Genomic DNA, 13,279 nt, shown 5'->3' with positions numbered 1-13,279 from the left:
TTACAATGAACTTCCATCAAGAATTTTCACTTATGTTTTAGATAACGCAAACAAAGAAAGAAGAAGATTATTTACCGTATTTTGAAGTTTGTGAGGTTTATCTGTGTCTATTTTCGGATTGGCGACTAGTTGGTGGGGAATCGAAATCTCCTTCTTCCTCAATTTCTGTGATCTTTGAACAATTTCATAGCGATGATCAATATTTGGGAATATTGAAATATTAATTATATTTCCTGAGTTTAAAGACAGTTTTTAGTTTTACCTCGTTTTTTATGTATCCGTCGACGAATTAATTAAAAAATGAGATGGATATGGAGTGGTTTCAGCGCCCAGAGACTGGCTTTGAATTTTATTTTTATATTATGGTTAAGCTCTTTGGGGAATTTGCAAAATATAGATGACCCTTATAAGATTTTAGGCATAAATCGTCGAGCTAGCTTGCAAGATATTAGACGGGCATACAAGACACTAGCGAAAGAATGGTGAGTAAACAGATTTTATTATTAATAAAAATACTGGTGTGGTCAAATGTCAATTCACCATTGTAAAGTTCGCGTTCCCGTCGTTGAGGATTAAATTATGTATGAAAATTTAGCGTGCGTTTGGCCTAAAGTAATTTAATGTTTTCGACGCGTGTAATGAAATTAATTATCCTTACCCTCGGAGACTGGTGTCAACATCAAGTGAAGTAACACATTTTTAACTCAACTTTCCAGGCATCCTGATAAAAATGAGGATCCCAATGCAGAAACCAAGTTTGTGGAGATAAAGCAGGCGTATGAACTGTTGTCAGATTCTGAGAGAAGAAAGGCATATGACTTGCACGGAATCACTTCAGAAGATAGCACTATGTACAAAGAGAGACACGATTACAGCCAGTACGGTCGCTTCAGGTAACATGCATTGATCCAAAATACAACTGGAAATCACTTGGTCAACAACACTAGCTTTTTAATTCACTAGAAGAACCGTTTCAATAATAATTCAACAGACAGAGAAATTTCATAAATATCAGACATAACTGGGATGCTATTTTTTTTTATTTTAAAAGGATTTAGTTTACTTAGGATTTATTTACTAACAAAACCAACACAGTTTTACATAAAAATATAACACTTTTAACAAAACAATTTGCCAAAAACCAGTTGCCATTTTTAATTATGGTTTACTCAAGTTGTGTCCTAAAGAGTGTTGTTTTGTTTTGTACTAGAGTTATCTTCTATATCTCACTTATTCATAATTTATTTATTGTTTTTCCTGTATATTTTTTGAGTCATGTGTATAAGTTTTTCTTTGTTTTCATTCTGTATAAATTTATATTCGAAGCACTAACTTGGTGGTTATTCATTATAATAAAATAAATATAAAACAACTTGACTTGACTTATTAACTCCATATGCTTAGATTTAATATTCATTAAACACTGTTAAAATAAAATAGAATAAGATCAATTAGTAAATTATACTTTGATACAGAAGCTTGTGCTTTGAAACGTTAAAAACAAAGTTATATTTATTTTATTTGTTTTTTAAATTATTTTTTTAAATTTATTTTTCAAAAATATTTACAAAATAGTCTTAAATTAAAGTCCTGCTGAGTTGCATACATACAACTCGTCAGCAGGTTCTTATAAATTACATCGATTATTTACACTTAACCTACATTAACAATAATTTTACTTGAAAAACAATTACAGATTACATTATGAAAAATTAAAAACTATCACTAATACAAAAAACTTTTTTCTAATAACCATAATTTGAGCAAACGTCGCACTCCTGTATTTAACTCAGTATTTTTAATATTGTTTGGTAACATGTTAAATATTTTAGGTATACTGTATTGCAGTGTCCTTTTGCCATATTTATTGCAGTATCTAGGAACAGCTAGCCCTTCCATACTAGTAAACCTGGTGTTGTAATCATGTACCAACTTGAGTTTATACTCGGAGTGCGACGTATGCTGACAAATTAATTTGTACCAAAGTAGAGCCCTAACAGATAATTTATTTACAGATTCATACATTAATGATATTGAAATATTGTGTCTCTGGCGGTATACATAAAGATGTAGTAGCAATTTGATCATAGAATTTTGCAAGGTTTGAATAAAATTAATATTAGTTTCATTTGATTATGGTTTACACTTTATATTAAAATGAGTAGCAAGATTAAAAAATCTCCATTGATTACGATTAATATCTGAAAGCACTAAGTATATAATTTTATATTTTAAATAATCGATTGCATTTGAAATAAGCCTTTACTTCTCTCATTGCAGGACTGACCCGTTTGAAAATCTGTTCGGTGGAAGATTCCATTTTCAAGATCAAGATATTACCTTGTTCCATAAACTCTCCGTTACAACTAGGTGGGTAGTTATGCTGTTGGTTAAGGCCCAAAGATTTCAGTTCACGTGTAAAAAAAACATTTTTTTATCCAATTTTTGCATGTTTTAACTGACGGTGCTTTGACTTTATTGACGTTTGAATTGTACGAAGTTAAACTTTCAAATGCCAGAAACAAAAACAAATTATTTGTCGTTCCAACAAACTAATCCCATTCGATGTCGTAGAATGCCTGCACATCAGCGGTTCATATAATAATCGTCAATTAAACCCATGTTTTCTTTGCCCCTTGTCAGTTATGTTTCTCCGTTCAGATGTGTGTTTTGATAACTCCTTGACCAGAACTCATGACAACGCAGGCGGTAAAAATTTTAAGTTCTGGTGGGGATTTTCAAAATTACAAAACTTTTAATCAAACCGATGACAAAACGATACAATTTTTTTATATTTTCATATATTATTATATTTTTTTAAAAACCACTGAACTTCCTCATCACATTTCCAGGCACTTTGAACATAAGCTGGTGGAGAAGAGCAGCCGTTCGGTAGTGCTGGTGCTGTTCTACTCAGACTGGTGCATGGAGTGCGCCCGCGCGGCTCCCGCGTGGCGGCGGCTGCTGGACGCGCTGCGGCCGCGCGGCGTCGTGCTCGCCACGGTGCACGCCGCGCACGAGCCCCTCCTGGCGCGCCAGCTTGGCCTACCGGGCCTGCCGGCGCTCGTGGCGCTCGTCAACCGCAGAGCCTACCTGTACAGGGAGACCACGCTTTCCGTGCAGAAAGTTGTCGGTGAGACAATATCCCCAAGGGAAACATTCTACATTATTTTTAAATGAGCCCTAAAACTTTACTTTTAACATTTATCCTATAAAATCTTACAAATAAAAACAAATTTTTACCCATGTATTTGGCCTGATACATTCATCAATCCATTTGGTTCACGAATTTGTAATAAATGGTTTCATGTATTTTGAAGATTGTGACCAAACATTAATTATATCGCACGTCCGATAAAATAAAGTCAGAAAAAAAAACAGAATTTCTAGGAGATCCACAAACTCAAAATCATATTGCATTGCAAGTTCAGTGCATTTTTCACCCTTTAAAGAAATGCCGATGTGTCATATAATTTAGATTTGTCCTAAAAAATTATATTACATTTTTCAAAGAAAATCTCAATTTTCATGAAGAAAATAGTTGAAATATGACACTGTTTGAAAATGGCCACTTTAAGTGCTAATTTAAGAGTGTCAGACATTATGTATTCAAATCGTAAAGGTAGAATTATGCCTATTTTTAAACACATAGAAATATTTTTCATAATTTACTATATAAATCTGATTTTTTAAAATTATGACTATTTTATCAGAGGTGTGATATTAAAAAAAAAAAGATAACCAGTTTTTTGAGAACAGATATATTTTTGTGCGAACATTGTTAACCCCGACCAAACTTAATTTAATTTTAATGCGGATGCTTTGTTTTCAGAATTCATTAAATCAAAGATGCCTTATAAATTGGTGAAGCCAATAACTGACGATAATGTGGATAGTTTCCTTGCCGGTTGGGAGGACAACAAAGTCAGAGGACTGATTTTAGAAGACAAACCGTCTGTGAGGTTACGTTACCTCCTCGCCGCATATCACTTCAGGGATCGAGTTTCTTTCGGGTGAGTCCACAAACGCATCGATAAAATGTAGGTTCTTATAAAAGTCTAAGGCCAAAATTCTCTCCCATCCAACAATAACTTTATAAGGTGGCATATAAACTTTGTAGTATATTATAAGCAATGTTAATATGACTTAAAAACTAGGCGGAAAAGACTAATAAAATTATTACTCTCATTGTAACGGTTGCTAATCAATAAAGTGGAATGTTTAATCACAGTGTGTTAAGTTGTGACGAGCAACACCAACAGCCGTGAGGTTGGTAGGTCCGAACTCTGCTTTGGCCCGCAACGTGTAGTCTGCTGCAGCGTCAGCCCGGACGAGATATTGAACGCCGTGCATCTGAAGAACTCACTACATTTCATCTTGGCATTTCGTGTCGCCTGCCCATAGCTCTCCGCCAGTGCTCCCCATTGTAAATACCTTCTGAACAAGATAATAGGATGTAACCCGTGTGTAACTACTTAATAAATAACTTCAATTGTAATCCATCTTTCTCATTTTACCTCAAATGAACTCACGCGCACCCGTCCCATGAAGTGATCATTTGACCTGCCCCGTGAAGAGATTTTCTGTCTCTGTTAAAAGTGTTTGCCAAACTATGAAAATAGGATATAGAAAATAAATGTATACTAACATAAATATAGTCAGAGTGCGCCTTAAATGTATTGTCATATTACAACAGGGATGGAGAACATTTTAGAGAAGGAATATAGAAATCTAGACATTTACTGGTCATTGGCTGGTGTACGCGGCCATTTTACACACTGTAACATTCACCATTCTGCTTTTTTTTAAACATACGTATTTCTTCAATTCTTCTATCTGTTGATTTTTGTGAAGTTGAAGAGCTAAAATCTTTATTGATGCTGCTGAGATTCATCTGACTGAGTTATTTAACTTTTTCAGGTTTGTTGATCTGAGCGCCCCCAGCACGGAGAAACTGCGGTCTCGTTACTCGGTGCAGTCGGGGCTGGATACCGTGATGCTTTTCCGGGAGGAATGGTCGCGTCCAGCTGCCTCCGTCAGTATGGCCGACATCCCCACTGCCACTCTACACCAAGTCATTTCCGACAACCAGTTTCTCACTCTTCCCAGACTCTCCTCACAGGTATAAACACCCGCGCTATGGTGGATGCATTATTGTTTTTTTTTTTAACATTGTATTGGAAAAATGGTCCTAACTACAAAATTACAAGCTACATGATCAAGACCACAAACATAATTTGTATTTATCCTAATAGAAAGCATTAAGAAGAATTGCGGTGCCAGACAATTTTGATGAATAGGTATTTGAACATTGTTTTTCTTTCACTCTCGTAAATGTTTCCACGATACCATGCTAAAAAGAGAACTAATTTTGCCTAACTAAAATTGATGTTTGGCTGCCCGTTTTCCTCACCCCAAAACTGAATTGGCTATTTTTTTAAAGAAAGAATATCAGAAAGAAAATCTTTTCCATTTTTCAAAATTATCGTATCCGTGAGCCGAAGACGGCAGATAAAACTGGGTGCCTTTTTGAGTTTTTGGATGGTCCTAGCTCCGATAAAAATCCTTAAGAACAGCTATTTTTGTGCTAAGTAAAGTTGCTAGGAATATTTCCTTGCAATTTTATTGTTGAAGTTCAGTGTATTTTTTATTTGTTAATAGACTATTAAACTAATCCAAAAGACTTTTATGTATCGTATTATCAGCACTATGATTTTTTAAAGTTTTGCATTTCTGAAATTACTCTGAGTGTGGCGTCTCCAGTTCTCTTCCACTTCTTCTCGGTCAGTTCTGCCGATTGGTCCGTTGACGTACCGTAATCTGGAAATCTTTGACAACTCTCTTATTGACTCCCAAGGGGGTGAAATCCAGTCTTTTGTCTATGAACATTTAGACAAACTCAAATATTGTAACTCTCTTATCATTGGTTGATTCATATGAACTAGTGACGTCATTCAAAATAGCTCGTTTTTATTAAATTATTTTTTTCATACATTTTCAAGAAACTGCCGTACACTAATGCTCTAATTTTTACCACGCATAAGAAAAGGTTTTTTAAATACAATTTCCCTTAGGGCTGAACTTCCTCGTTGTTTTAGTTAACTACTTTATACAAAGGGCACTTATTTCAACGAACTTTTTTATTATTTTGGAATTGCAAGCAAATTGTATATTAAGTACTATTTTTTGCCAATAAACGCTGTATTTTGACACTGAAACTGAAAATAAATCAATGTGTATTGAAACGTATGTGTATGTATTTCAAAGCTTACATAGCACTGAAATCTACTTTGACAAACAAATGTTTATCGCAGGAGGCTAAACTAGCAGTTCACAATGAAGTTCTAGTGCCAACTCTAATGCATGGGAGCAAAGTATGGAATTGGAAAAATGATGATGAAAATAGGTTAAATGCTGTCGAAATGTGGTCCCTCGGGCGAATGTGTAGTAAAACGATGTATGATAGGTGCACAAATGACGGGATCCGTGAACTGTGTATGGCTGAGATATGCATTATCGACAGAATCAAGAAAGGGGTGCTGCGTTGGTTTGTACATGTAGAGCGAATTGACAACGAAAGAACAGCTAAAAGGATCTACGATGCGAATGTTGATGGGTGCAGAAAACGAGGAAGACTGAGAAAGACATGGCACGATCAAGTCCATCAAATATTTGGAGATGGACATGTCAAAAGTAGGAATAATCGGCGTGCGTGCATGAGAAGATGTATGAATGTAGAGGAAGCGAGGTCTGTATGCAAAGATAGAGTGATATGGCGTTCTATCTTCTCTACCTACCCTTACGGAGAAACGGCGTGACGGTTTGTTTGTTTGTTTGTTCATAACATGAGAAAAATTAACAATGGAATTTGAACATAAAACATGATTTAGAATACCTCGTAATTAGAGTAAAAGGAAGCTATTCTCTCTGAACTTTCTGGAACATGAAAGATTTCAATATCTAAAGATATACGGTTGAGTAAAGACATTGCTCTTTCTACTGCCATTGGCAAGCTGGTTCTGCAAGATAAAACAGCTTAAGCCGCCAATGTCTAAGGTTTGGAACACACAGAAAAACACTGCATTACACCTAAGTTGATTGTAATACCACAAATTAAAAAATACAATGCATTTCTTCTTCTCTCCAAACTACTGTAGCCATGCATTCCCAGTATGAAGTCTGACAGGTACAACCATGAATAGTGTCTGTACTCTCTTCATAACAGAGTACTTCAACTGGTGGGGTGCCAGATCAGAGATCCACACTCAAGTCTGTTCGGTGTTTTAATAGACAACGTGTCCACCTCTTCACAATAATGGTTCGAGTTTTGACATTACAGGGTATTCTGGAGAGCGTGTGTCCCGCGGAGTGGCAGGGGGGCCGACGCCGGCTGTGCGCCGTGCTGCTGTCGCGTGAGGGGGGCGCGCACGCCGCCGCGCGCTCGCGCCTGCGCCGCTATGCAGCCGCCACCTCGCTGCCCCCTGACCGCGTGAGGTTCGCCCACTTATACATGGACGCACAGCCCCAGTTTGTAGAGGCACTCTCTTCGTCTGGTAACTATTTTATTTTTCCACCGCAGTAAAACTGCCTCTAGCAGAGTGATTTTAGACTAGCATACATTTGTTCTGTGTCAGAGCAGATGAAAAATACAGTTCTGTGTGTGAAATAATGTAGAATCAAAATGCTAGGCGAGTGTTTTTTTAGTTTGTTTGCTACTTTCTAAAAAAAATGAAATAGAGTGGAGAAAAGTTCGCCTTGTATCATAGTGGTTGGCGTATTTTCATATCTCGCTTGAGGTCCTGGGTTTGATTCCTAGGAGGGTTGACATGAAATATATTTTATATTCTACACTATTATATTTTATTTTTAATATCAAAAACATTTTTCACTTTGTGGTATGACATTTTACGGTATTTATTTATAAGTATGTATAAACCACTTCACAATAATTTTAAACAATTTAATTAAAATTGAATATATTTAATACGTAGCTCAATCATTTTCCAGCTGGCGTGGCATCTAAAGACCCCTCATGGGCAGAGCTCCGCATAGTGATAATCTGGCGCAGGGACGAGTCCCGCGTGCGCCACGAGTGGCTGCCGGAACGCTGGCCCTCCGAGGGAGGGGACGCGGGGGCCGAGGGGCTGGCCCTGGGAGGAGAGGAGGCCAGGCTCAACAGGACTCAGAAGCAGCTGGCCGACACCCTCAGGAGGCTGCTGAGACCGACGGAGGTTATGTCCTACGAAGCTGTAGTCAAGGTGAGTCTGGCTCTAAAAAATACTAATGAAATGAAGTATTAACATTTTAATCATTTTAATAAAATGGATTTCCCGATAACATAATAACCAAATTGTAAATATGATTAATTTTTAAACCATTAACTTTGTTGCTAAACATTTTACTAAATATTTGTATATAACCACTTACCAATTACAATTTTCTGTCTACCCGTTTTGAGATGTACCGCTGTACTCTTCATCAGGACATCAATTAAACTAATATGCAAAATCCACTATGTACGAGGTGTGTTCAGAAAATAACGGGAATTTTTATATTTCGCGGGTTTGGAGAGTCCGGTTGTCAAATTTTAAAAATGTTATGTACTAAAATTTTCAGCTGTATTCATTGTTCACTTTGTATGTAGCAGCCGCTAAGGTTAGACGTGTTTTATGAGCTCTGCGATTTTAGTTGGTTAAAAAAAATGGATCAAAGAATTTATAACAAATTTTGTTTAAAAAAAAAAAAAGTGTAACAAAGTGTGTGAAATGTTAACAAAGGCCAATGGTGAGTCTGCTATGAGTAAAACAAGAGTTTACGAGTGGTAGAAGCATTTCCAAGATGGCCGTGAAGACATTGAAGATGACGATCGGCCCGGACGGCCCTCCACATCAACAACCGATGAAAACGTGGAAAAAGTTAATGAAATGTTTATGAATGATCGCCGAATCACAATCAGAGAAGTCGCTGATGATGTTGGCATATCGATTGGCTCATGCTATGATTTATTTTTTTATGTTTCGGGTATAAAACGTGTCGCAGCAAAATTTGTTCCAAAATTTTTGAATTTTGAACAAAAACAGCGGCGAATGGAAGTTGCTCAGGTGTCAATAAATAAATTCAATGACGATGCTTGTTGGATAAACTGGAAACATTATAAATAAATAGGATTAAACTTAAAGCAGTCGTAATTAACCAACAATTAGAATTTACGAACTCCCCTTTACTTGAACCTTTAATTTAATTTCATATTGTTGTATTTAATTTTAATGTCACAAGTGTTTCTTTGTCCCTAGATATTTTAATATTAGTTAGTTTGAAACTCAAATACCATCATTGTTATTTTTATTTAGAAATTTCTTCAGTTCGGAAACTAAAATGTAATATTTATGTATGTTCCTTAAAATATTTTATCATTATTCTTTATTATATGTAAACTTCCCTGTCATAAAATCAAGGTATTGTGCTAATTTAATCTGCTAAAAAGTGTATTTTCCATTCTGTTGCTTTATTGTATTCTTCCATTTGTTCTTTCCTTACATAAAAAAAAATTGGCTGTTTTGCCAACCAGTTGTAATTATATTTGTATATCCAAACCTTGTAACAAATATTATAAAAGTTCACAATGTTGTTAACAATTTACCAGTCCTGAAGATGCCTTCTTAGGCGAAAGCGCTGGTTGGTCAAATTAAATAAAAGTTAAACTAAACCAAGAAGTTTTATTGATAATTTTATCTAAATCTCTATGTCATATGTCAAACTGATATAATATTATTTGTTGATAATATTATATCAGTTTGACATATCCAGAGTGTTTCCTATAGGAACTGGTGGACGAGCACACAGCGGGCCTGTGGGGCCGGACGTTGGAGGCACTGGGCATGATGCTGGAGTACGCGAATGACTGCCTCCGCAAGGACACCCTGCTGCCCGTACTGTCAGTCCTGGCCACCATTCTGCTCATCCTGGCTGCGGGATACCTAATGGCGCACCTTGTGTAAGGCACTCTATAGCGTTGCGTGATATAAAATGTGTAAATAAATCTGAAGTCCGAGATTCAAACTCCGCTCTTCATAACCTGCTTCTCATTGTCAAGCACACTTTTTTCTGTCTAGTTGAGAATGGCCCTAAAAGTTTCATATTAAGGTTAATCATAAGAATGCAAAAATTTCTTTAAAAAATATTTTTATAATAAAGTGTCTGAAAATGCATATGCTATAAAAAAAAAAACACGCTTCATTTCAATTAATTACATGTTGTCTACATTTATTATAAATTTGAGATCAACCCTTTGAACTCTATTTTATTTTACACTCGCTGTTTAAGCTAGCTCTGAATTAAATTCTTGCAAATGGATAGAAAAAATATCAATTTACAAAAAAAAAATATTGATTAGCCTACGGATTTATAAAAAAAAAAAGTTAGTAATTTTACGACTATTGAATTTTTTTTCTCCGTGTGGTAGTTTTTAAAACACAATCCTGGGTGCTGACCTGGTTTCTTTTCTCCTTCCCTTTTTATTTGTGTTACTGCACACCGCACAGTCCTGGGATCCACTTTTCTCTCTCTTGGCCAAAAAATGTGACAGGTTATTTTTCAAACATTGAATGACAGCAAAGTTGTAGTAAATTTATTTTATTTACTTTTTTTTTCTTTGTTTATGAGAAAGCTTTTTTTCCTCCAATAGATGGTTATAATAGTATCATTTTATGTAACGGTTAAGGATCACTGGAACCTGCTTACAAAATCTTCATCGAGGCTAATTTTTATAATAGGTAAATTAAAAGAATAGATTTCCTGGAAATATATGTATGCGTATTTACATGCAATAAATTAATTTAATAAAATTTTATATTTTACGAGCCTGTACTAAAGAATATAAAATCAAATAAAATATTTTATATTTTGTAAATATCTATTACATGCGTTACTATAATCACTATGTTTATATCACTGTGTTTCTCGGGGCAGTCGGTTGGAGGAAGAGTCTATCCAGCGTCGTCGCTCGGAGAAGCAATCTAACGGCAGTACGGAGTCCAGTAAGGCGGCCCAGAACAATAACAACGGCTCCCCCACCATCCCCCGTGCCAGCGTCATCTCGCAGTCTGAGCTCAAACTGCACGAACTACGAGCTGAGAAATATAATGGCCTTGTCAGGTATATTATCCACTTTAATAATTAAAGTTATGTACATAAGCCGTGCTTCTTAACATTTTTTAATCTCCATTGATCATGTTTCCTAATAGCATATATAGATAAGTGGAATATACCCACCCACCAATTTAACTTTAGTTTCTACCATCATTTCTACATCTGTGAATATTCTGTATTTATAATATTAGTTTTGTATCACCCGTCGATTGGGGGAGCGCTCTCCCTAGTTGTGTTCCTTTAATAGAATAAACTTATACATGAAGTTTTACAAAGTGAATGGCGATTCAATCAATGAAACAAATGTCATGTTTAATGGTTATTTTCAGATTACTGAAGCCCGGTTGTCGTACAATAGTTCTCCTTGTGGATCAGCAGTCCCGAGCACAGTTGCTTACCATGTTCCACAAGACAGTCTGGCCGTACAGAAAGTGAGCATACCCACAGACCTTACTCATTAGTTAAAATGCTTAAACTAAATTTTAAATGAAATCTGAAATACTCGCCTAACTGAGATCGAGTAGTCTTATGAAATTACATGTACTCACTAATTCGCTACTCCAAAAACTGGCAAGTCTCAAATTAGTGAAAGCAGCGGGTTATATACACATATATACAAAATAAATACATGCTGAAAATTCAAACCAATTTTCCAAATAAGCAATATTGTGAAGTTTGTAGTTAAAATATATAGTTTTATCCAACAAATATATGTACTTTCACGCATCTCATTCTACAATTTTAATCCTTTGTAATTTTATGACCGTTGTTTTATTAAATGATTCTATCCTATCCTCTTTTATACAGAAACAAGACTCTCCAGTTCTCCCACCTGGACGTGGACCGCCACGTCGGTTGGTACCGTCACCTGCTGCAGTTGTCCCTCCCGGAACCCCGGGAGCTGAGGATCAACCCACGGAACTGTGTGGGGACCGTGGTGGCTCTCAATGGTCACCGCAAATATTTTTGTATGTTCCATGCCAAACACCCCGAGACTACCAAGGGTTCTAAGGTTTGTTGTTCATTCTAACAATTTCCATTGGGATATGCGTCTTTTTGTCAAATTGTTATAATAATGGCACTATAAGTTATCAATAATAATTATGGTTGCTTTTTACTGGATTATTGTGAGACTAGAGTCTTGTGATAGAGGACTTATACAATAAACATTTCAAAAAATATATAAAATAAAATCACAAGTTCACGGGCATGGGTCGTCCCTGGTTGTGCTGCTGTACTTAATAAATGTAAATAAAAACAAATAAATAAACAAAAAATTATAAAAACATAATATTTAACACGTGCAATAACCGAAACACCAATCTAAATAATTGAAAAAATCACCAAATACATACATAGTTTCCAACTCAAATCCCTTTATAGTCAAAGTTTTAGAGCACATTGCAATGTATGTCTTATGTGTTTTGTGAAAATGTGTAATTTGAAGAACTTTAAATAAGAATGAGTTTTCAATTTTATTTATTTACCATCACAATACTTTTACTTGTTGCTATTTGAAATATAATATTATATCATCTATGTAAGTTCAATACTGCGGATGAACTATTTGTCAAAATGTTCAGGAGGGATATGATAGGTGCCCTAATGTCGAAATTAGAGCAGAATGCAAGGCTGAGTTAAGCATTATCGACAAAATTAAGAAAGGTCTTTTGCGATGGTTCGGTCATGTGGAGCGAATGAATGATGAAAGAACGGCCAAAAAGATTTATGATGCAAATGTGTCTGGTTGTAGAAGTCGAGGAAGGCCGAGAAAGACATGGCATGATCAAGTACAACAAATTCTTGAAAGTGGTCATGTGAAAAGTCGGAATAATCGACGTGCGTGCATGAGAAGATGTATGAATGTGAAGGAAGCAAAGGAAGTGTGCCAGGACAGAGTGGTGTGGCGTTCTATCCTCTCTGCCTACCCCTCTGGGGAAATGGCGTGATGGTTAGTTAGTTAGTTAGTTAGTTCAGGAGGGACAAGAAACCTTGTGATTTTCTAAAAAAATAAAAAATTTAAATGCAGTTTATTTTGTGTTGATTTATATCAGAAAATCTATCTATGAAGTGAATTGTGGCAGTTATATATGAAGGGCGGGCAGAAGAAACGTGCGGAGTCGTGATTTTA

At 35.9% G+C, this 13,279-nt stretch overlaps 1 protein-coding gene across 1 annotated transcript; it reads left to right on the top strand.

Moving 5' to 3' along the window:
• Positions 1-179: 179 nt before the first annotated feature.
• Positions 180-12,160, top strand: LOC148275546 (dnaJ homolog subfamily C member 16-like; the record flags this gene model as incomplete). The annotated part of the gene is made up of 12 exons (XM_088235556.1): positions 180-482; positions 717-893; positions 2,281-2,370; positions 2,853-3,133; positions 3,833-4,013; positions 4,921-5,122; positions 7,340-7,553; positions 8,008-8,258; positions 9,822-9,994; positions 10,969-11,154; positions 11,478-11,579; positions 11,956-12,160. Coding segments are annotated over exons 1-12 (2,244 nt in total), but the record flags the coding sequence as incomplete, so codon positions are not given.
• Positions 12,161-13,279: the final 1,119 nt, after the last annotated feature.

This window comes from Micrasema longulum, unplaced genomic scaffold (genome assembly GCF_059751315.1).
Source record: "Micrasema longulum isolate JH-2025_06_02 unplaced genomic scaffold, ASM5975131v1 h1tg001392l, whole genome shotgun sequence".
NCBI classification, from domain to species: Eukaryota; Metazoa; Arthropoda; class Insecta; order Trichoptera; family Brachycentridae; genus Micrasema; species Micrasema longulum.
The sequence above is the reverse complement of the archived record's forward strand: the minus strand, read 5'-3'. Positions and strand labels throughout refer to the sequence as shown.